The sequence below is a fragment of the Phoenix dactylifera genome, unplaced genomic scaffold, assembly GCF_009389715.1.
Source record: "Phoenix dactylifera cultivar Barhee BC4 unplaced genomic scaffold, palm_55x_up_171113_PBpolish2nd_filt_p 000962F, whole genome shotgun sequence".
Classification (NCBI taxonomy): Eukaryota; Viridiplantae; Streptophyta; class Magnoliopsida; order Arecales; family Arecaceae; genus Phoenix; species Phoenix dactylifera.
In genome coordinates this window covers 145,232-171,619 of record NW_024068320.1, presented here as the reverse complement: position 1 = coordinate 171,619, position 26,388 = coordinate 145,232, and the positions used below count along the sequence as shown (strand labels likewise).

At 34.9% G+C, this 26,388-nt stretch overlaps 1 protein-coding gene across 1 annotated transcript; it reads left to right on the top strand.

Annotated features, from left to right (window-relative positions):
- LOC103703065 (1,4-alpha-glucan-branching enzyme 1, chloroplastic/amyloplastic) lies at positions 1–24,713 on the top strand. Its single transcript, XM_039121082.1, is given in 27 exon segments — positions 1–16; positions 1,092–1,159; positions 1,161–1,192; positions 2,311–2,353; positions 5,761–5,778; positions 5,780–5,797; positions 5,799–5,822; positions 6,434–6,508; positions 8,305–8,310; positions 9,916–10,031; positions 10,222–10,306; positions 12,041–12,068; positions 12,071–12,160; positions 13,166–13,286; positions 14,509–14,638; positions 14,743–14,814; positions 14,816–14,858; positions 15,296–15,324; positions 15,326–15,421; positions 17,690–17,793; positions 18,668–18,812; positions 20,194–20,341; positions 20,432–20,532; positions 21,460–21,537; positions 23,434–23,589; positions 24,084–24,158; positions 24,251–24,713. Coding segments are annotated over 27 exon segments (2,004 nt in total). The 3' UTR covers positions 24,338–24,713.
- The last annotated feature ends 1,675 nt before the right edge of the window (positions 24,714–26,388 follow it).

Below are 26,388 nucleotides of genomic sequence, written 5' to 3'. Positions count from 1 at the left end.
ATGGTCTACCGTACTGGTCGGTACGTACCGGTCCGGCCCTAGACCGGCACCGGATCTACGTGAAATCCGGTTACTGGGTTTTTTTTGGGAGAGCCCGACCAGTATGTGGTCCGTATCGTTGGTACTGGCCGATACCGCTTGGTACCAGTATTGTTGGCCGGTTCGCACCCGGAACGTCAATTTTTTTTTCAAAACAACCACAGCGCTGCGCCGTACCGGGCCGGTACGGTATCGGTACTGGCCCGTACGGATCGGATCAGACCGGTACTGTATCGGTCCTGCTGGCCACCGGTACGCCGACTGGTACCGATACGGCGGACCTTGGAGGCAGCGAACCTTGGTTTCAACTAAATATAGAATCTTTCAAGTCATATGTTTTTGACTAAAACAGCGGGCCTTAGAAACCTGTTACTGGGCCACTCAGATTGGGGCTTATATGGATCAAAATTTTTGAAAGGAGCGAAGGGTTGTTTGTGTTAAAAAAAAAAGAAACCGAGGTGTTTTCCTGCATTTCCAGCAAATCTGATGATTTTGACTGAGCCTGCTGCTGTGTAATGGTCTTCATTATAGAAAAAGGTGGAAGTTAGTATAACGTGAAAGACTAAGTAATGAAAAAAACTTTAAAAACACTATACTTTCACATTCATGAATTAAGGTTCAAAGTAATATGTCCGAAGATGTAGAACACTTCAATTGGTTGTGTGCACATCAAATGCATAAAGAGAAACATACACGTGGTAGAAGCAATTTACAAAACTCAGTATAAAGCCAGAAGCATATGGCCATGAATATTCATATGATTATAGTTGATATTATGGTTTTTTTTTTTCATGTATATGGTTTATGAAAGCTTGAATCTGATGAATTACCTGCATCATGTTATGAGTCAGATTTACACTTAAAATTTGGTTCTGTGTTTTCGTTAGCTAACATGTGTTAGATGGTGTTGATTTGTAAAATCATCTATTTTTTTTAAAAAAAAATATTTATATTTTAAAAGCTTCATCCCTCTCTTCTTTCTTATCCAACATGCTGCTAACAATGAATTTGTAATTTGGGACTCTATTACATTTTAATTTCTTCAACTATAGATATAAGCCAGTACAAGAAAAGCCGTGAACTGATTGATCGGTATGAAGGTGGCTTGGATGCATTCTCTTCGTGGCTACGAAAAATTTGGCTTTATCCGCAGGTAAATTTCTATCCTTTCTCTGCAAAGCCAAGGATCTCTTTCCTTCTGAAATTACTTCTTGTCTTCAAAGCTCTTGCATTCCACTTAATGCAGCAGTTCCAATCTTCACATTTTTAATATGTTGTGCTATATGAATTAGTCAAAGCGATCACTTATGTTGCAAAAGTGTTTCGTGGATGGGAGGAATTAGAATTCAGGTTCCCCTGAAAACATATAGGAATGAATGATAGACTATTTCGCCATTTTCTTTCCATTAACCACCTTCTTATTGCATTTGAGCCATCATGGGCAGCCCTCCTCTTCAAGCTATTAAAAGTTTCCACGTTAGATTACGAACATGATAATAATTTGCCAATTTTTGGGTTGGCGAGATTTTTCTCCTTCAGGAGGAAATTCTGAAAATCATCCATAAAGGACACATTTAAGTTGATTAAAAATCTTCTTTCAGCTGGTCTTTTTTGTTTCTCTGATTCAGCTAAAAAATTTAATATTTTGTCTGGATATGTTGGATGCAAGAAAGTATAGAAACCATTACATGCATATATCCTTTTTTTTTGCGTTAAAAATTGTGCATTCAATTCTCCTACTTATTTTATGTATCTGTAATAGAATCTAATAGTAACAAGTAGGTAAGAGAAATAGTGGAGAAGTCAAAATCATATGTGGCTTACGCGTGTGCCTTGAGGTGTAGGTGCAAAAGCATGTGCATGTACATTCATAAGTGCTAGTTTGTCATGTTAACTTTATTCTGAAATAGAATGATGATGGTGCAAAATGTAATGAAAGTAAAAAATAATCTCCAGAGAGGAACTTCTAAAGGAACTTATTTCTGACTCTGTTGCATCCTTTTGCTCACTCATTACATTGTTATGCAGATATTTTTTTGTTGTTTGTTGGTTCTTATTTTTATGTTTTTATGTACAGTATTATGACATTAGTAATTTTTTTCCTTGAGATGAATATCAAGTTAGTAAATTAAGCATTATTGTTCTTATTCTTTTTTCTGCCAGTAATTGTTTCCAGGATCAGAACAATGGTAGTCTTACTGAAAATACAGAAATGATTGTTTCTACTGATTCGATCACTCTAATTCTTTTATTTTCTCACTTTTTTATCAGTGCTGATGGTATTACTTACCGTGAGTGGGCCCCTGGAGCAAAGGTTTGTTCTTTTCGTAATTTTCATCTTGTATCTAACTTCTAAATTTGCTACTTGCGTCCATAATACAATGATATGGATAAATGTGACATATGACTTTGCCTGGTTTAGTCCAATATATCTCAAAGTTTTACCATCTCATTAACTGGGTCTCGTATTGGAAACTCACCAGTGAGATATGACATGGCATGGTAGGAGTATGCCCCTGTGGCGATACATTAGTACAGGTGCTAGGTCGGAACAACACCCTATAGCATGTCTCAGTATATTGAGATCCTGTAAATACTGGTTCCCTGTTGCTACTATATGTTCAGCCGGGTGCATAAAACTTTGAATCCATTTATACATGGTCATGTTTGGTTGTCAAGAATGGAAATTAGGCATGGTTTTCCCATTCCCAGGAAATCCATTCCTAGCAATGATCAGGATTAGTCAGTTTGATTCTTGTGTTGGTAAAGTCCAGGTAAATCTAAAGCCAGATACCCATATAATATTATATATTTATTGATATATAAATATTATTATAATAATATTAATAAATGACAATATTAATATTATAATATTGATAGTAATGTAATATTTAATATTATAATATTAATAGTAATGTAATATTAACATTCTAAATATTATTATATGAATATATATATTATAATGATAATGATTCTCTAAGTATGTATAATATAATATATTCTGCATAAAATTACATAATCTACAATTATATAAATATAAAGTTGTAGTAATATAATGATTCTAAGTAATATCATATTGATATTTTAACAATAGACTTTCTATCGTAATTATTTTAATTAGTATCAGCTATAACATGATGTCCATAATATTAGTAAATAGCAATACTAATATAATTTACGATGATAGTAAAAAAAATATTGTAGGGTGGATCTCAAAAAGATATGAAAAGATCTCCCTCCAAGCCATATCTATGACTTTCATCAAATACAATTTTCCACACTATATATATGTACGAGATTGAGTTATGGAATTCTGTTTACTCACTTTAAATTGAGTATCTGTCTCTCTTTTTCTTTGCTAGGATTAGAAATCCTGTATTTTACATATCCATAACTGAAGTCCTTAGATTCCGAAAATAGTGGAAATATAAAAAGAAGTGCTTCGAATCGTTGCTATTTGACTCGGGCTTGTTTTGAAAAAGTCCGAGGTTAGAGAAAAGATGAGAAATCTATCTTTTCAGAGTTATCATCCCAATAAAAGAAATATTCTTATGATAGGGTCCTTTTTCGTTCAGAAATATAATGAATTGCCTTTCCCATTCTTTCCCTTGACCTGCAACAAATAAAGACGTTCACTTTTTAAAATATCCCATATATGTAGGTGGGAATATAAGAAGGGGTCAGATATATCTTGATGGAGCAAGAGTAACAATACAATCTTATTACTATGCATTACAAATGCATCATCATTATGCTTCAATCAGGTTATTCTATTCCACCTCTTATAGGAAAAAGAACTTAAAGCAAAATATTTAATAACACGGGTGATACATTTATATAAAATATCTACCCCGAGCACACTCAATGGAGTTGTCGATAGTCAAGTAAAATCCAGTCCATGAAATAATTTGATTTATGGACAGCATTGTTGTGATAAAGGTTGTAATGCCAGAATGAATCATTACTGCTAGGCCACAAGTTTATCATAAACAATAAAAAATAATTCTTTTTCTCATTGAAAAATTGATTATCCATTTTTTTGGCAATAAAATAACCACTTATTACTACTAATCCATGTCGCTCTCACTTTATTCCATACCCATATGGGAATTTTAGTATGTCATTTGTGTTTCTGTTACAAACACAATGAATAGGAATGTTCTTATCAAACTAGTAAGAATATGTATGCCGCACACCTTGTTGGGATTTGGAGTTCAATTAGTTTGGAGCACCGCTCTGTCAAGGTGGAAAGTTGCGGGATTGCAGCCCTGTTAGTCCCGAACTAGTATGTTCGAATAATATAATAACACAGTATATTATCAAACATAATATCAATATTATGAGTATAGTTATACTTTAATCTTATAACAAGGTATTAATCTTCTCCTATAATAATATATTGGAATATGTAATAATATTATAATTAATAATACATTATCAAACTTAATATTAATATTATGAATAATATTTATGAATATAGTAATATTAATATTAACCCTATAACATTGTATTAAACTTCTCCTATAATAATATAATTAATCTACTAATATAAATTCTTCATTATAGTGTAACAATATTAATAATGACATTATCCACTATATATTAATCTTCTATCATAATATTGAATAATTAAGTTTGTTATATAAGCATATTATTATACTATATTAACAAGATAATATTAATAATGATATTCATATTATTTTTATGAGTAAAATTAATGAAGATAGAATTAATATAACAAATAATTCGGGTAATACAATGTAATATTACAATAAATGTAATTTTTTTAAAAATTTCATAATAATTTCAAAATATAATAATAATATAATATATATTATTAGTATGATAGTAATATTGATAATAATATACAAAATATAATATATTACCAATACAACTATAATATAAAATATTAACATTAATAATATAAAAAACTATATAAGGGCCAAAAAATAAACTATATAATAGTGTGAATATGTGATTTAAAATATTGTATATAACATATTATTATTATCCAAATAATAAGAAATTATTTAATATATTTTAATAAATAGTAGTATATAAATTCTTTAGTTGTCCAGGCACATACTTAGGACTAGGAAAATGTCCCTGGGGTATGAATTTACCCTCTATTTAGGGGAATCCAAGACCCGTGTAGATCAGCATTCATTTCCAAATGAGTTACCAAACATGGAAATAGGCTGGATCGATGTCTAATGCCCCATATCCACCTCCCAATTCCTGTCAACCAAACATGGCTAATGTGTGCATGGGCATGTAGTTCTATTTTTAAGATTTTATGTTTCTCCTGAGATTAGCGAGTAATATGATGACATTAAGGGGGGCTTTCTATGGGAATGCAGTTAATGATGTTAATGAAGTTTTGCATACCTTGTCTCATTTTTGGCTCCCTTCTCTCCTTCTCAATGCCCATCCTATTTCTAAATTGTCCTTTTCGATACCATGCTCTTTCGCTGTGGCACCAAACAAATTAAGGTCACCTGGTTGACAAATTGGTTTGCTCTGAATTCTGAACTGCTTGCAAGATTCATTATATTTTTAATACGGTTATAGTGCATGCTGCTAATCATGAACATTGCTTCTTACAAGTTAATTCCTTTTCCAATACCTAGCTAAGGAAGCAATACTTTCCATTTTTAGATTGTCATACATTTTCTGTATGCCTTAGCTTAAAAAAACAACTTACTGATTTTTGTTTTTCAGTCAGCAGCACTGATAGGAGGACTTCAACAATTGGAACCCCCAATGCTGATGTCATGAATCAGGTATGTCACTTCATCTCAGATAACTCTTCACCTTTACGGGCACAATTTTTTGCTATTTTCTGTAGATTAGTTTATTGATAATCTGAAATTTAAACTCAGTCCTTTTTTGCGACAATTTTTTCTGTTTAAAGCTAATTTTGTCATTACTGAGAATCTCATCCTAGAGTATGGAAGGAAGCCTGAAATACACTACAATTCACTGTGTGTTTGATTATTTGAAGCCATTATCATGTTATCCCCAATAATCAGCCTGAAAGTAGTAAGCACTACTACCTGGCCAATTGTGTAAAGAGGTTATGCAATTACATAACATTATCCATTAATTATAGGTCATTATCCATAGATGTGACTAGTGACTAACAAGCTTTGCTTGTGAGGTTCTAAAGTGTCTATTTATGCATTCCTTCGATTAAAGGAGATTTTACAGTAGATTTCTTCTATGATATTCTTACTTGTTAACTTCTGTTATACATACTAACATTTTTCTTGTGCATAAAACATGTTTGCCACAATCTGGAAATTTATTATACTGCATAAAACTTCAATTTTATTAGCAGATTGCTGGACCACTTGATTTCATGTGTGCCTGACATTTGATTAATTATTTTCAGAATGAGTTTGGTGTGTGGGAGATTTTTCTGCCGAATAATGCAGATGGCTCACCTCCTATACCCCATGGCTCAAGTGTCAAGGGTATGTTTCTTCTTGGGACATTCGGTGAACTATTGGTTGAATGTTCTCTTTGATGTTCTAAATCCTTATTTTACTTGTTTGCTGTAATTACTGCATAAGATATAGCAGTGCTTTTTCCTGTTATTTTAGAATATCTAAAATTCATGTCATGTGTTGTGTTGCATTACTGTTCACTAAGCTCCGTTTGGGAGAGCTTTTGGAGGGCTAAAAAAGCACTTTCTGGCCCTCCAAAAGCACCTTTGGATGAAAAAAGGGGTGTTTGGTAAAATTTGGAAAGCTGTTTTAGCTTTTTCAGAAAGCTAAAACAACTGGTTGAGGAGAAGCTTCATTTTGAAGCTATCCGAAAAAGCTGTTTTGAGCTTTGTCGAAAAGCTATTTTTGACCAAAATTACCCCCATTTAAAAGTTTCTTTTTCCTCCCAAAACCCTCCATCATGCCGTGCTCTTCCTCTTCTCACCCATCCCCCTCCTCCCTTTCTATCTTCTTCCTCTCAATGTGTTGCCCCTCGTTTCTTTTTTTTTCTTTTTTTTGTTTTGTTTTGGGAGGGCAGCCTGTGGCTGCCCACGATGCAGCCACCACGCCGGCCGCCACCCATGGTCGGAATCCCCTCTGCAGGTCGTCGTGTTGCCACCCGTGGGCTGTGTGGGCTGGCCCGTGGAGCGGCCGGGCTCGGCCATGGGTGGCCGGGCCTTCGCCAGGCCGCGGGATTGGGGATGCGTAGCCGCAGCGAAGCTTCATGGCAGCCAGCCACGTCCGCCGCCTCCCGAGCCCCCTTCCCGGGCCGCCGCGGCCCGGCCCCCTTCCGGCATTGCTGGGGCTTCCGGGAGGAGAATAAAGGAGGAAAGAAGGGGAGAGAGGAAGGAGAAGAGAGAAGAAAAAAGAAAGAAAAAGAAAATAAAAAAAGAGAAAAGGAAAGGAAAAAAGAGAGAGAAAACAAAGAAAAAAAGAAAAGAAAATAAATAAATAAATAAATGCATAAATAAATATGTATATAAATGAACGAATAAATAAATAAATAAATAGAGAATAAATAAATATTTCAATGAAATAAACTAATAAATAAATAACTAAATAAATAAATAAATAATGAGTGAGTGGCAAGTAATTTGATCTAAATAAATAAATAAATAAAAATAAATATTAGTAATTATTTTACTAATTTATCATCTAGCTAGAAAATTTGTTAGAGAGATAAATGGTCATAAGAAGGGTAAAAAATTTATTTTACACTAATAATTATAATTTTATATATTTATTATTGTATTATACTATAAATATAATATTATATTACATTATTATTCATAATACATTGATATGTTATGTTAAATAATTTAATATTATATTAAATTATCCTATAGTATATAATTTATAGCACTATATTATAATAATATTATATTACATTACATTAATATTATACCTATATTATATATTTATGTATTAATATATATTATATTTTATTATGCTCTATTGTATAATACTAGTAATGTCCTTTATGGTCATTTTGTCACACAAAAGTACTTGCTCAGTTTGTTTACCAAACACATGTTAAAGTGTGGCAACACTTTAGAAATGTGGTTACCAAACAGTAAACAGTTTTTTTATTAAAAGCTCTACTTTAGAAAGCTCTACTTCCAACAACTCTACTTCCAAAACTCCCCCAAACATGACCTAATTCTATGAGTGCAATGTATCTAATAAAATATGCTGATTACCAGTCCGAAGAAACTGATATTCTTTGTGCCTTCATGTTAGCTCCTCTTTCCATTAATAATGTGCACGCATCTCATAGGTCAGGGTTGGAGAAGAAAATCTACTAAAAGATTAACCAGCATAATAACATATGAATGAACTTTTAATTCTATCAGAGTTGAACTCAGTGGTGCCAATGCTAATGAAAGGCAAACTAGTTGTTGACCACCTTTTGGTAGATGATAATGACAGAAAATTGGATAGTACGCTTTCGCTTGATTGTGAGGGTTCTAGAGTTCTCATATCAGCAGATTTACTGTTCACATTTGTATAGAAATTCTTCAATGTGCAAGTATGTTTGGACTTGTAAGAATCACTCTGAGCTTTGTTAGTCTTAAAAAATACACTGTTTCATTAGTAATTTCTACCTCTTGAATCATGAATGGATTTAACTCGTTAGTGACCCACAAATGTAGCCAGGACAGTCCTTATCATATCAATTTTGGGTTACAAATTCGTATACTCGGTCAGTCCAAGCTTGGAGTCCATACTAGCAATGTTATTCTCAGGAACATGTAAGCTTTTGTTCCAGCTTTCATAAATATTTCTACTGATAATCTACTGTATATAAAGAGAATGCTCCACATTGGGCACGTGAAGCTGGACTCCCAAAATGAAGCCTCAATAATAATTGCACAAAGAGCACAATCAAATAGGGGTTGAAAGTGGACCGGATAATATTCATTCGGATCCATTTTTTTAATCCAAATCTATATTTGTCCGGATCTATTTTCATATCCCAAATCTTATCTGAATATGTATACAATTTTTAATATTTAATCAATATCTGTAACTGTATCCATATTTTTCAAAGATAAGCAGATACAAATATGGATCTACTTAGTCTTACATAGCTCTCATTGAACTCAAAGGAAAATAAGTGACAATATTATCATGTCTTTAACTTAATTTCCTATCCATATTGTGATAGCTGTGAGTTGATGGATATGGATATCTGTATCTATTTAAAACAAATATGGATATGAATTTTACCATCTGATTTATAGTTGTATTCGTGGTTTGTATTCCTTAACTAAAACTGGATATAGATCTGGATATAGAGATATCTGATCTGTGTTCAGCCTACTATCAAACATAGAAAAGACAGTCCTACATGTTTTTTTTCTGAAAATATAGCGGGGAGTCCAACATGACTCTCTACTATGCTTTTTTGCTGACTGGAAAGCCACGTGCACGTGCTAACTAGGTTATTTAATTGTCACAGTGATACTATGTGTTTTTGTACTATAGTTTACTAGTTCCTAATCCGTGTGAGGTTTAAGCAATGCTGCTTATCTCAACACTCAAATGTTCAAGAAATATGCATCACATAATTAAAATTCCATCGAGCTGTTTCTGTTTTTATTGCTTTTCATCATGTGTATATCGTGGATTGTTTAATGAATGATAGGATTAAAGTTCTCCGAATAGGTAAAACATATCATGGAGCATTTACTAAGCTACACCTACATACTTGATGCATAGAAGTTGAGCTGATCATGGGCCAGGCCTTGAGCCTAGGCTATATTTATTTCTAGTTGGGCTTTAGGCCGGCCCAAATTTTCTGTGCCCAAGCACGGCTCATGATCAACTCTACATTAAGTAGTACAATAACATCCTTGGTAACCCTATCCTGATATTGGCATGATAGATACGCATGGATACTCCATCTGGCATTAAAGATTCAATTCCTGCATGGATAAAGTTCTCTGTACAAGCCCCAGGTGAAATATCATACAGCGGAATATACTATGATCCCCCTGAGAGGTATGAATTTTTTTCTTCATTTTTCTGATTTTATTCATCTGGATCACATTACAAATTATTATTACTAGCTTAATTTATGATTTGTCAATCTCTTGGAGTTGATATATTCACCTAGCTCTAACATGTTGGTCTTTCTCATCCAATCATCAATCTTAACTTTACATTAAAGGCTCTTTACATATATCTGCAGGAAAAAATATGTGTTTCAACATCCTCAACCAAAATCTCCAAAATCATTGCGCATTTATGAATCACATGTGGGGATGAGTAGTCCGGTATGTATGCTTTCTTTGTATCCTCAGTTATGAATTCTCTATCTTCTTCTTTAGGTTTCACTTTGGTGTGATAACAGTGATAAAGTAGCATGTTCAAGTCTTAATATGACTCCTTTTACTGATTGAAAGAGAACACATTAACTTATGCTAGCTCATGGTGTGTTAGGAGGCACGACATAGTAATAATATGTTTTTTAAGATTCCTTAAAATCTTGTGCATGAAATTTCTACTTGAGTTGCATGTTCCTTGTCTATTCATAGTTCATGATAAATCCCTCATTCTGAATACATTCTTTTCTATTTGGATAGCTAAATACCTCTATATTAGAACTCAATAGGTGAAAATCAAAGAACCATATAACTAAAATATTTCTAATATAATTCATTTCTACATCACTAGGGCTACAAATGTTAAAGTTGAAAGTTATTTATGGAATTGCTAGAAGTTGGTTTCATGGAGTTAAATTAGTTGAGAACTGAATATGAATTGCCATTTTTGCGTTTTTGACTAAATGACCATGCAAAAGCAGTTAAGCTCATAACCAAAATGATAACAAGTAGCCTTATCCCATTTATACGGGGTTGACTTTTGGAATTATTTTATGCCATTTCACTGATGTGAAGGATTAATCCTTCTTGCCAAAACTTTGAAATTTTCCATGTGTTTTCTCCAGTCTTTTCCTTTAATCTGCAGCCCTTAAAACCAACATGGATCTTTTTTTCCCGTGCAGTTTCTGCTGTGATCTTTGTTGCATGTTGCTTATACTCATCTTTTTGGCATCAATAATGCAATATGTTGGGCAACTCCTAAGCTTCTTTTACTGTGGTTATATCTCCCCAAGCCCATGTCCTAATCAAGTATGTGCTTATCTATCTCCTTTATTCTATATCATGAAGATAAGGAAGCCTCTTAAGTGTCTCATGATATCAATTGTTGATGGGAGCCTACATGAAAGTTATCTCATTTATTGAATTTAAAATTTTGATTGTTGCAATTTTTGAATTTCACAAACTAGTCTATTCAATATTTTAAGTCTTGATTTTGCGCCTATACTGGTTTCTTGCTGATATAGTATGGTACACCCCTGTCCCAACACATGGCACGTTCCTGGAGTCAGCACAGCATCCGTACCATATGTCAATACAGGGGCATAAGAACCAAGTTACTGTGCCAGTACCCTTTTGGGTCAGTACAATATACCCTGTGCTGCTTGGCATGGTTTGACACTCAAAACCTTGGGTTTATTGTATACTTTCACCTTGTAAGGGTTGCAGAATCCCATACAGGATTCAATGTTGCTAATTCTTCTCACTCCCTTTTGGGTCAGTACAATATACCCTGTGCTGCCTGGCATGGGTTTGACACCCAAAACCTTGGGTTTATTGTATACTTTCACCTTGTAAGGGTTGCAGAATCCCATACAGGATTCAATGTTGCTAATTCTTCTCACTTTATTTTTACATATCTTTATTGAACGGTAAAGGTTGTGTGTTCTCTGAATGTTAAATTTCCTCCTGATTTTCTTTTTTAAAAAAATACTGAAAGAAATGTTTGCTCCAAATGTTTAAAGGCACTCACATTCTTTTGTTATAGCGGGCATGTGCTTATATTCTGCCTGTAGGATGATGGGGTTATTTTGTTTAACAACTGTTGTGTTTTCCTCATGCTTTAGTCTATGGTGATACTCAAATGCAAGACCTTTTCCTTCACTAATCATGGGTTCTCGTAAGCAGGAGCCCAAGATTAACACGTACGTTAGCTTTAGGATGATGTCCTACCTCGAATCAAAAGGCTCGGATACAATGTTGTTCAGATAATGGCCATTCAGGAGCATTCATATTATGCAAGCTTGGGTATATTCTTGATTCTTTTAATTGTAGTTTTCTTCAAGAACTAAATATGCACAAATGATGGTGATAAATGTAGTAATAAGCATTTTCCTTTTTTGAGTTGGTCTCTTACAACCACATTTCAAACCATCTGATCTGTGACTTATTGATGATAAAATTTTCAAAAAATCTCTTGCCCTCTGCCTATTTCTGGTTTCATATATATGCTAGGTTTACTTTTTGGGATCTTGCAAACTTGGACTTTGGAAAGGAACAGCACTAATTGGCAATTTAACTAGTGTTTACACATATTTGCTGTCCTCACCTGTCTCCTTTTCATGTGCGTGATGGAAGGCTATGCATGTTTCATTGTGATGGAAGGCTATGCATGTTTCATTTTTTATGTTCATGCACATCTATCTGATTGGGTTTAAAGGAGAAACATAATGGACGTGTTTGATGTTTGATGCCACGCACTTGCTTCTAATCAGCTAAGAGACAATTCTTTTGTTAATCTAATACTTCTGGATGCTGTCCCATCTTTTACATCAGGGGAAAAAAACATAGCTATAAACGTCGTTATATTTACAGATCTTAAGTTTTTTAGACCATCCTCAGGGAAAACTAACCTGCCTGTGCATGTACAGAAACTGACACAGACATGAAGGAAAAGAAGAAACTTAAAAAATGCGATCCGTCATTACTTTTCATTCAACTCTTTGCTCCTCTGAAACTTCACTCTAGTTGTCATGTAAACTACACATACAGACGTATGCATACATTACACATGCATTCAAACATACACATCCAAATATGTTCTTGTACCAAGTTCAAATGTCCTCAATATTACATTTAATATCCATGTGTTTATCAATGCTCTCAGTATCTTGGATATGAATTATTGAGCCTTGGCCTTGTAGACCTCTTTATGCCATCCAAGGCTTAATGTCTTGATGTGGCTATATGAATCTTTGCTGGCAGTTCTGTTTTCCTTCTTTATTCAAACTTATATCTATACTGCATGCTGTAGGTATCATGTTACTAATTTTTTCGCGCCTAGTAGCCGTTTTGGAACACCAGAAGAACTCAAGTCTTTGATCGACAGAGCTCATGAGCTCGGTCTGCTTGTTCTCATGGATATTGTTCACAGGTGACATTTGAAATTTCTTGGATGTGATATATACTTACTTGTGATACAATAATGATTGTTGTCAACATTTTCTTGATAAAAGTTATCATGTTATTGATCTACTTTTTGGGTTATTTTATTAATGATTCATCTTACTATTTCCATTTATGGCATCTGTCACATTTTTTATACATGCACACACATTTTCTTTTATTTTTCTTCCTTACCTCTCTTTAAGTTCATGTCAGGATTTTCGGAAACAGTGATCTAATTCTTAATGTATTGTTTTTTTAAAATTTATCATAATAGATTGGTTATATCTCTAAAAATAGCATAGAGTTGAATACATGGAGGTTATATAGGTTTGACATTATTTGCGTGATTATCTTAGCAAAATTCTGACAGTACTGAGGTAAATCCGAGGAAGTGATGACCTTCAGGCAATATGAATCGGGGCTAGCCCTAGCAGTCACACCCCATTGCTTAGCAACCAAAGGTTCTGGGTTTGATTCTTGAATGGTGCATCCCAAAAATTTGGACTTGGTGTAGTATAGGTGGATTTCCCTTCATTTCTCTCATAAAAACTGATAAACTTCAGGCAATACTGGCATGGTTAGGCAACAAAGAGGTACTAATATTAAAAGTTATGATGAAATAACTGACAATTGCATGGAAAACTAGAGTTCTACAAATTTAAAGGATTGAAGATATGCATAATAAAGCATATATAAGTGCCGTAAAGGTGAGAGCATACATGAAATATTAGATGCTACTGCAATGCATATCTATTCAAATGTATTATTTAACATCTTTGAAAATTTCTCTTTTATTTGAAAAGCCGTATATTTATATTGCAATTGCATTTTGACATCAAGTGCTTGAGCCAGTTTCTTGGTAGTTCGGGAACCTGCTTAAATATGACAAGGATCTTGTAGTGCAAAGATTTGATGACAAACTCATAGGTTAGAAGGTTTAACTCTCTTAGGGAATGGGTTGAAGGGAGGAATAATATACACATACATACATAAATACATGTGTATATCTATGTATGTATGTATGTATGTGCGTATGCATGTATTTATGTATGTTTATATACCATGGATAGTGTTTGTGTTCATTCATATCTTCCTGCTTCATTTATCTTGTACATAACCTCTTTTTTTTTTGTCCTCAAAGAAATGACTCTTTTATTTGCATATATGTATATTAGTTGATTTTGTTACTCGCTGTGCTCTATATCCAGCCATGCATCGAACAATGTCCTGGATGGGTTAAATCAGTTTGATGGAACTGAGACACATTACTTCCATACTGGTTCACGAGGTTATCATTGGATGTGGGATTCTCGCCTTTTCAATTATGGAAGTTGGGAAGTAAGGATCAAAGTTACAATTCTTAGTTGTATACTATATTTGTTTATATGTTTCTGTTTGGTGTTTTAATCATAGATTATTATCAATTTCTTTTGCCCCTTTAGGTGCTAAGGTTTCTACTTTCAAATGCAAGATGGTGGCTAGAGGAGTACAAGTTTGATGGTTTCAGATTTGATGGGTGTAACCTCAATGATGTATACTCACCATGGGCTACAAGTAAGCAAATTTCAGTTGCATTGTTGACTCCTTAAGTTCCTCTCCCTCCCTCCCTCCCTCCCTCCCTCCCTCCCTCTCTCTCTGTATGTACAGTTTTCTATTTATTGTATTTTAACACAAAAGAGTTTTTCTTTAATTTAATCTCCTAGATCAAAAGCATCTTCTTTAATTTATATTCTTTTTATAATTGTGCATGTATATTTATACTTGTTTATATTCTATTTATTGGCACTTGTATTTTTAACACCAAATAGTTTTTCTTCAATCTAATCTTCTAGGTCGAAAGCATCTTCTTTCTTGATAATGAATTTAAAACTAAAGTGAGACAGATTTAGTTATTGTCACTACCTGAATGAGTATTAAATATAGATGACAGTATTGGTTTTTGTTTTTTTTTGTTTTTGCCCTTGTGAGTGTTTAAGTTATTTTCTTCCAGGTTAGCGTTTACTGGGAATTACAATGAGTACTTTGGGATATGCAACTGACATGGATGCAGTGGTCTATCTGATGCTGGTAAATGATATGATTCATGGGCTTTATCCTGAGGCTGTCACCATTGGTGAAGATGTAAGTAGGGATTATTTTTCTTTCTTTCTTTTCTGTTTTCAATACCCTTCCTGTGCATTATATATTTTATTGGGTTTGATATGAATTTTGTCCATGTGGTGGTTGTTAAGTCTTAAATCTTGCATTATTGCAATCAGTATCTTAGTTCCTATCTAACTTTATAATTATGCCAACACAATAAGCACATTAACTTTAAATTGCTGGAGGTATAAGGTATTATGTGCATAAGTTTAGTAATGCATGCATGGGTAATATTGTTTATGTGTTTCTGCTTGTATATTGTTTATGTGTTTCTGCTTGTATATTGTTTATGTGTCAGAACACCTGGATAAAGTAATATCACATTTAATTGAGCTTATAGGAAGTCTGCTTGTTTATTGCATATTTTACTTTGTTGCATATTTAATGATGAAATAGAAGATCCATTTTTAATACTGAATTTAGGTTAATTTTGATAAAAATAATACTTATGGGCTTGTAGCAACATAAGAAACTTGAATTATAAAGGTGGAGGTCTTTGGAAGTGGCAGTAAGAGATCAATTGCTGCATGGCATCCTAGGTAGAAATTTCTAGGCATCTATTGTTTTTCCTAGTTTATCACTGATAGCATCTTGTACTTTCATTATACTCAGAGAGTTAGACATGTGCTTGACCTGAATAAAGCATTGTGGCTACAGGATGGGATTTATTCCTAATGGTATAGCCCTTCCATTTTCTAATTACCATATATTCTCAGATCTCAGGTGTACAATGCCAGCCGAGTGGCAACTTTAATGCACTAATAATCAGATTGGATTTTCATTGTTAAATCCAATGCTTCTTCATTGCACGGGAGTACAATTAACTCATTTTTTAATAGGTTGGATGTTGTTGTTTTAATGATCTAATATTTAAAATTTTTTTTGAAGGATGCCAGCCAAGCGGCAACTTTAATGCTACTAATATTCAGATTGGATTTTCATTGTTAAATCCAATGCTTCTTCATTTCATGGGAGTACAATTAACTCATTTTTTAATAGGTTGGATGTTGTTGTTTTAATGATCTAATATTTAAAATCTTTCTTGAAGGAATTGCTTACAGAACTTAAAATGCGCTAAGTAATAGTTGTAGCAATATTCCGTATTCTACTTATAGGTGGCTCATGTGTTTCAACTTTCATTACATTTGTCTACAATAAGGAGCAGTGAAATGCAGTATTTTTTTGTTTGCATGTTGTTATAGAATTAAATATGGTATTAGTTTTCTACAATAATTTGCTGGAAGACTGAATTCTTGGAAGTTTTTCTTTGTTTATTAAGTATGCTTAAGGCGAAAAAACCTCGAATCAATGATATTATTCTAATTTAAAGAATAAAAGTCATTTTAGGATGTGATATATCATAGTTTAACAATAATCTTATTTTAAAGGATGGTGATAAAAAATGGTGCTCAGGAAGAAAAAAAATATGACTGTGATCTGTTTGGCTTGTTGGTGCACCAAATCATAGGTCAAGTTGGATTTGGGCTGGGATGTGAGATAATGTTACTATATATTATTTACTTTTATCGTTTCAGGCTTCAGGGTGGGCTTGCGTTGGGCCAAGAATACACAGATTGAAAGATAACATATTCAGGCCTTAGAACACCTGAAGTATTAAGACCCAAAGGGCTTGTACCTGATCCAACTTCCTAATGGCCCAGGCTCAGTGTCAGCCCTTATCATATGATGCTATACATGAGCAAGACTAAACCATGCATTCCAGAATAATGGGACCATGCATAATATGATATACCAACTCGTTAAATAGAAGAAGAATAAGAATGTGCACTTATTTTTATACATATACTGCTGTTGTTTCACTTCACACAAACTTAATATTACGCCTATCATTACTTTGAACTATTTGAAATTTTACTACAATGCTGGGACAAGGTACAACATTTATTGTGCAATGAACAATATCTTCAATGCAAGCTGTTAGTTGCTTTTGGTTGTTACCCAGTTTTACGTATCTAAAAAAAATGAGTCTTTGTGGTTGGTATGCATGGTCCGAGTTCTAAAGAGGTTTGTACAAGTGATAGTGGCAATTATTTTGCACTAATCAATGTGTAATATAAACATTTATTTTGATCTGTGCTGTTCATGTAATGCATATCTGCATGGTACTTAGACTCTTTGTGATTCAAGTATTGCTGATTATAGTTTATTTTTTATGGTCCATACTTGATCCTTCCCTTGTCATTGCATAAACTTATATTGACATTATATGTCTTGATATTTGTACAGGTCAGTGGAATGCCAACATTCTGCATCCCTCTTCATGATGGTGGTGTAGGATTTGATTATCGCCTTCATATGGCTATTGCTGATAAATGGATTGAACTTCTCGAGTAAGTGCTATCTGGAAATTTTTATTTTATTGTTATTGTTTTTCAGATCATTGCAGCCATTTCAAGTTAAATTTACACGCACTTGATAACAGAAAATCCATAGGTGTATACATCTTAATCATTGAGAAATTGCCAAGAGTATGACGAGCTGTGGAAGTTTATTGGAATTGTGTGCACCTTGCTTGTGTTGCATTTATTATGTTACATGGTATAGATGACTTGATGGTAGATATTGTCTAATACACATTTTGCTTTCAATGATAAGTCTCCACTCACCTGTCCCTGTTTGTTCTACATTGTCGACGGATGAGAAGATTGGTTCATAATTAAGAAAAGAATAATGACATGTAATTAAGAACTTAGCCTACTGGAAAGAAGGCATAAGGGATGTTACATAACAACAATTAATGATTGGTGTTTTACTTATCAGTAATTGTGCATATCGCAATTTTCGGATTATTCTAGGTTTTCAAAATCCTCCTGCATGCTAAATGTGTAACAGAAATAGCTGACAAAAATAAATTTTAGCTGCCAATGATATACTCGCTCAACGCTAATGGTTACTTATTTTTATGTCTTGCTATTAAAGCACCCATCCTGACAAAAAATAAATTTTATCCACCAATGATATATCATCTACATTCGTTCAGCATTTACGTTATGGTTTTCTATTATTATTCAAAATCGCTCGATATGTCTGACCAATAATCAAGCAACTTCATTATATGAGAATCGTGTTAATGATTCTGCGATATATGAGGTGACTAGCTGTGCACAAAATCAATTGACTTGTAAGGCTAAGAGTTCCATGAGTTCTATCGTCACATTGATGGCTAAAAAAACTAAATTTTCTTTTTCTCGATATTTGATACAGGTTAAAGGATGAGGATTGGAAAATGGTAGATATTGTTCACACTCTCACAAATAGGAGATGGTTAGAGAAATGTGTTGTTTATGCCGAAAGCCATGATCAAGCTCTTGTTGGTGACAAGACTATTGCATTCTGGCTAATGGACAAGGTTTTCCTAATACTCACTTTTAGCAGTATCTTTGCATCAGTTGAGTCATGGAGTTTATCAATCCTTTTATAATAACAATATTAAGAATGATGTCCATTTTTGTCACTGATTTCTGGCATCCATATTTGCTAGTTACTGAAGATGCGATGCAACTGAAGTTGCTTGCATCTGAGAATAAGCGACTCCAGTTAGTTTTGAGTGCACACTTCTGAATGCTCTGTTCCTGTTATTACAAGTTTATCTATGATCTTCTCGTCTGTAGAGATTGTTGGTGATGAAGAACATTCTTATTTACTGACTGAATTACTGCAGCTTAACCGAAAGATGGTTAGTGAAAGATTGCCATTTGCAAATTGGCTATAGACCAGCACTTGCATGCCTCCTCCAGAGGGAGATTGTGTTTAAATCTTGGGAGGTGTTTCCCCAAGTATTTGACACTTCACACACCCACACACACACAGAGAGAGAGAGAGAGAGAGAGAGAGAGAATCCAAGTTCGCCTTTTTTTTTGTGTGGAATTGCACATATTTGGCATCCAGAATTCACATGTTCTAGTCTCATCGCCTTTTTAACATGTTCCAGAATTCATATTATAGGAAAAGGTAAGTTTTCAATGTGTTGCTTGGATCACCATCAGCTGTTCGTGTCAGATAATTTTACATGGTCTCTTAATTTTTAAACTCCAAATGGTAGAATTATGCTAGTAAAGCATGTGAATTGTCTTTTCTGATCATCTAGGAATCATCAAGTAAATAAAGTGTTGGTTTCTTTTTCAGTTAATAATAATTAAGTGACATAACATATGAACAGGGGAAAAATCCATGAATGTCATAGCTAACCCATAGAACAAGCATGTAGAGTTAGTTGATTCTCTAAACTTACAAAAATTTAAAAAACATGTGGATCCTAAGTTTTTGTTGTCTATCAGTCAACTTATCACTAGTGCTTTTGAATTAAAAAAAATCCTCAATATGTTTTTAAAATAAACAATGCTAGAGGTTGCAGAAGAACAAAACATTATAAAATTCTTGAGTTATGGTTTTTTTTCGAGTTTTGTGAATACTTTCTTGTAAAACCAAAACTCATTGAAGAATTTTGAAGTGGACTAATACCTCAACCAGGTAAAGGAATCCAAGTAACATAAAAGTACGTTACTTACTAAATAAGTTCATAACCCTGATGTGACACTTGTTAATTACTGTCAAATTAGAAATTTATCTTGGAGAATTTTAATATGGTATGTACAGTTTCTAATTAGTGTCAAAGCAAAATGGTGCATCGGTTCTTTTCATATTGCGTTAGTGGATACATGTCTGATTTTATTTTTTTTTGATTGATGAAGTATGTTTCATATACTGATTGTCCTGCTTTAATTGTGCAGGATATGTATGACTTTATGGCTCTTGATAGACAATCAACTCCTCGGATAGATCGTGGAATAGCTCTACACAAGATGATTAGACTAATCACAATGGGCTTAGGTGGAGAAGGATATCTTAATTTTATGGGAAATGAATTTGGGCATCCAGGTAAGGATATGTCACTTTATTTACATGACTAGAACTCTATATTTGAAGGCTTCTGATGTGATTTTCTCTTCATACTTTCCCATGTCACAGAATGGATAGATTTTCCTAGAGGCGACCAGCATCTTTCGAATGGAATGGTCATACCAGGGAACAATTATAGCTTTGACAAATGCCGCCGCATGTTTGATCTAGTAAGTTTGAAGGATGATCTTGCTCTTATGAAAACAAGATTATCTTGTTTATTATATTGTTTGGTTTATGGTAGGTTATTTTGTTACAACCAATCAGATAATAACAGATGGCATCAGGAACAGTGAAGTAGCAAATATTGAAATTAAAAGCATTACGAAAAAGTAAAAGTGTTTATTTCTCTTGGCCAAATCAGTTACGATCATTTTGTTGACAAACAGTTCATTGCAAGGAATTGGGTTGAGACATTTTGATACATGTATGAGCAAGTTCAGCTCTGATTCACATTGTATTTCAAAGCTAGCCATAAAACAATTGCTTATTACATTAAGCTATCACAGATAGGAATAATGAGTCCCATTTAAGGACTATATCACATGCCCTTTGATGTCAGATTAGACCTTTTATACGCATACACTTATTCAACCCATGGACCATGCCAAAGATGCCTTTTTGAAGTTTTCACTTTTTGATAATTGCATACATTATAAGCAGATTTCTCTGTACATCATTGCATATTAATTTCCCTGGTTCAGTGTCTATAAGTATAAATTTAGATGATGTGAAACAAAAAACATGCAAACACAATAATATTGCATATAAATTTAGAGGAACCAATTATAACAGACAAATATCTCTTGAAACATAATTCCAAACAGACAAGTAGCTACTAGGCTTAAAAAATTTTGTTAACTCTAACTTGAAAGAAGATGTTTAACCAGAATCATTTGATCTGCATTCTGTTTATTCTGTTTATGCTTATGATATGCATTGCAAAGATTGTTAAAGAATTGGCTCTGAAGCCATCAGTCTGCATGTTCATGAAATTATATGTTTGCATTTTCTTGAAGCTGACTGATGATTTTCACCTTTCTTTGGTGAGATACATACCAAATAGTTGCCTTATGAATATTGCTTTTTAATATCAGGGAGATGCAGATTATCTCAGGTATCATGGAATGCAGGAATTTGATCAAGCAATGCAGCATCTTGAAGAGAAATATGGTGTGAGTATTACTTAGCATTCATTGCGTAACATGTTTATACTTTTAATGTAAAAGGACTTTTCAATGATTCTCTGAGATCATGGGCTTACTGTTAGATATTACAAAATGGGTCTGTTTTCCCCTTCTCCATTCTTTAGTGTTGGTTGTCATGAGATTTATCGTTGGAAGTTTTGCTTGGAACTCTGAAATCAAATCTGGGACATTTCCATTAGACAAAAATCCCATCCAAAACTAGAATTGAATTTGGATTTCCACTTAGTGTGGCTTTTTTCAATGTTATTTTTTAAGAACTAATTCCTTGTTCTTTCATTGCAAAACCAGCAAACATCAAAAGGTTTAAAACAGTTTATATACTTTATAATAATGTCTAATGTACTTTGCTGACTTAGTCCTTTCTTTCTACTGAAACAGCTGAAATTAGAGTTAGATCCATTAAAACTAACAAACAACTGAAGCCAAAATTAAGTGTTTGATATTTGAACATATGCTGGTTGATTTCACTAGATGCCTTAAATTAAAATTAGTTAATGGTAACATTAGATATTCTCGTACAAAATTAGTGAATTTTGAAAACAACGGGACTGAGACCACAACCTTAAGGTACAATAATGAGGAAACTTCAAAGACAAGGACAATGGATACTTCAAATGTAAGAACCGAAACCATACTTACCAAACACTTGATAACCTCATTGTGGTTCTAAACACAAGCGGAAGTAAAAATTTCTTGATATGCAATTTGGTTCAAAGAGAAATTTAAGCATGAGTGATCAACAGACATGCAGAGCAAGTAGACCTCTATTTTTGTAAACATATCATTGGAAAAACAAGGAGAATTCGTTTTTAAACATTACAGATGTGCAAATCACCCTTTGGTTACAATCTGTTTAAAAGCAACATTTTGAACAATGTTTCATCAATTAAATATTCAAATTGCCCTTAATTTGGTCTTTTTTATGGAATGTCCGCAATCTCGGAATCGGGTACCATACCAGTCAAGGTATTTCAAACCGGTACCGATAGGCGTACCAGTGGCCTACCGGACCGGTTCATCGTTCTCGGTACCGTTTCGGTACCGGGTTTGTACCGAGAGCCGGAGCCAGAGAAGAGGAGGTGAAAGAGAGAGCGAGCGGGGGAGGAAGGGAGGAAAGGCCTTTGCCGCCAGAAAAAAAAAAAGGGATTTTTTAAGTGAGGTTGGTGACTCGCTTGCTGATTTCACTTAAAAACTCCAAATTCTTTTCTGCAGCCTCCGTTGGCCTTTCGATGGCAGCGGAGGCCTCTTCTCCCTCCCTCCCTTGCTCGCTCTCTCCTCTTTTTCTTTGGCTCGGGCTGGGTTCTGTTGGCACGGGCTATGTACCGTTTTCCACGGCTAAAACGGACCGGTACAGTACGTGCTAAACTAGCCGATACAGGCTGGTTCAGCATACCATGATACCGGTAAGTTGTTGGTTCCGTGTGATACACACCTCACATTAAGACAACTTTCAGCCTCTTTTCTCTTGCTACTTATCATGGTACAGCCTGAACCAGGTGATACAAGTCAATACTAAGCGTAATCGAGCAATTCCCCTTGGTTCGAACCATGACACACCAATACCAGTATCCATACCAAACCAGCGTACCAGCCCAGTTCAACAATATATGCCCACCGAGTGGTTCCGCTCGGTTTTGTAGTCCTTGTTCTTAGTTTCTAGGATATCCTATTTGGTAGTGCATTTTCGTTGACATTTAGTCATTGATGTTCATCATCAGAACATTTGGCCTCAACCACTCATCACTGAAATATAAAATTCACTTTTACTCACTGCTTGGTTCTATTCTGGTAATAAATGCAAGAAAATTTTATTGACATGATGCTTTTGGTAAATATGAATGTTAAGTTTCTATTTTCTTGCAGTTCATGGCATCAGAGCATCAATATATATCGCGAAAAGATGAAGGGGATAGGATGATTGTTTTTGAGAGAGGAGATTTAGTATTTGTTTTCAATTTCCATTGGACTAATAGCTATGTTGACTACCAAGTTGGTTGCTTAAAGCCTGGAAAATACAAGGTCTGTATCTCTTCTCTATGAGATAGCTGCTTTTAATCTGAAATATTCTCTAGCTAGTCACAGTGTAATGATTCTCTCTTTACCTTCAGGCAATCTAGGTACTATCATTTTTTAGTACATGAACAAATTGCAGCTTATTATTGAGAGTATAAAGAATATATGCTAATGTATCCTTGAAGCTTTTATACCTAGTGAAACCTGGGATAGTGGGGTTGAATACACTCTACAGTAATGCCACGTATGTTCTTCTTTTTTTTTTGTGCAATACCTAGGATTTAAACCCTAGACTTCCTCCAAGGGCAAGCTCTTAGGAAGAGCTTGCCAGTCAACCGAGCCTAATGCCAAATATATTCGTGTAACAAAGACCTGCACTGAAATAGATAGGTTCCCCGCCAACCCCCACCCAACAGAAGATGATATTTATGTAGTATGTGCGCCTGTCCGCGCACGTGTGAGAGAGGAGAGAGAACATTAAATTCTCTTTTTGGTTTCAGGTGGTTTTAGATTCTGATGGTATACCTTTTGGTGGATTCAATCGAATTGATCGCACTGCAGAGTTCTTCAGCATTGTAAGAATTTGCTCTAGGTTCTTTCTTTTAATGTCATCGGTTGTTGTTGCCTTGAGATTATGTTTCACCATTTTCTCTGGTGCTCTTTGCAGGAAGGTCCATATGATAATAGGCCCCGTTCCTTCTTGGTGTATGCCCCAAGTAGAACAGCTGTCGTGTATGCTCAATCTGAGGACTGATTTCACATTGTGAAGTCATTTAGTAATGTAAGAAAAGCTGCATGAGAATCATATGGTTTGTGCCATCTCAAAGCATCATGAAGGCGGTAAGAGTATGCATTGCAGCTGATGCTGCTGAAAAAATTTATGGTCAAGCCGTCAAGGTTCCGCAAGCAAGAATGATTCGATCATTAATCTTTTCTTGGAACGAAGTATCACGGGTGACCTGCCAGCTCATTCAACAGATGGCTTCTATCCTTTTCCGATTACTGTCTGCAAATGCCGTGGCATTATGTACGTTCTCTTACCCACGTTTTTGGTCCAAATCCATGGAACCTTTCATGCGCATCTGTCTACTTTTTTATATTATTTATGAATAAATTATCCGTTCAAATTATGAGGGGCAGGAAAACCATGATGGTAAACAGATGATGCATGGTAGATTAAATACTGAAATTATGGCAGCCAGTAATTTTTCGAAAAACTTGGTGGCATACTAGTAATTTTCTGAAAATTGGTGGCATACTAGTAATTTGGATGATTGTGCAGAAAATCTAAGCCACGTGTGATTTGATGCATGCCAAGTTATTATATATATTGAACAGAAAAACGAACGCCTTAAACCTCCTCTGAAAAGTTCAAACACCTTCAAATCCAGTGAAAGTTGAAGTGGTTAAACTGCAAGGTTTGAGAACCTGAACGGACGGGTAACGTAAACCAACCGGCTCACCCGCGCTTCTCTGCCTTGTCTGTTTAATTCTGGAAAGTAGGGTGCCCGCGAGCCAGGTTTCGCCCAGGCCAGGATATCGAGGGCGGTTTCGGCCTGGCCCAAGATACCGTTTGCTTTTAGGCCTGGCCCAAGATACCGTTTGCTTTTAGGCCTGGCCGGCGTCAGAGGAATGATCACTAAATGCTCCTGGGTCCGACCGGAAAGAATAATAAAAACAAAAAAACGTAAGAATGAAATAAAAATAGGCCTGCTTACGTTTGGGCCGACCTGGGTTTCTGGGCCGACCTGGGTCCGACCGGAAAGAATAATAAAAACAAAAAAACGTAAGAATGAAATAAAAATAGGCCTGCTTACGTTTGGGCCGACCTGGGTTGATGAGTCAAGTCTCTGGGACTCTTCAGCTAAGCTCGGCCCGTACAGCCCAACTGAAAGGCCTTGCCGCTTTAATGGTACGAGCCGCTGGCTGCCATGCCCAACGTTGGACAGGATGCCGAATGGGCATTCTTAGGTATTTCGTAAAAATTTAAGAAACAAATCATAAGCCTTAAGAACAGAATTCATGTCAAACTACAAGTTAATTGAGACTGGGCAATTCGCTTAAAGGGAAACTCAGGCTATGAAACTTGATAAATACCAACGAGCCTCCCTGGATGACAAGGTTGAAACTGGAGACCTTAAAACCAGATGCATTAATACATTACCAGGGAAAAGGCTACCCTTATTCTGCTCGCCTGTTTCCTCTGCAATACCAGCATTTTAACAGTCTAAAGTACACCCCTCCTGTCTACACTCTAATATACGGTGATGACAAACGATGAAATTACTACTCGAAAAGATAAGCAATGAAGCTAATTAAACACTATAACATGACAGCTAGAAATTCGTCAGCAAAGAACTCGTATCACTAGAGCCAACGGCGTAAAAAAGGGCAGTGCTACACGACACAATGTCATGCAACTATGAAGTACTACGATGATTTCAACATACCATTCCTAAACAAAACATAATCTAACCAGTAACCAGTTACCTAGATTCTACAGTGATCACTAAGCGAACCTGCAATCAGTGGGGCGTCTGCAATGGCTTCAATATCCTTCAAGCTCTTAACTATGCATATTTTCTTGGTTTCCGGGTCAAGTTTATCCAAGTCTTCTAAAACTGCCATGTAAACCATCCAGAAGCTCCTCAACTTCTGACCACAAGCTTTTCCTCCTCTCTCACTTCTGCTATTGTTAGCAGTAATCTGCATAAATTCTTGCCTACCATGGTTGTTACCAGCAAAGTATTTCCAAAGACTTTCTGCTTCTTGCGATCCAGAAAACTTCGCGAAGAGCAGACTCTG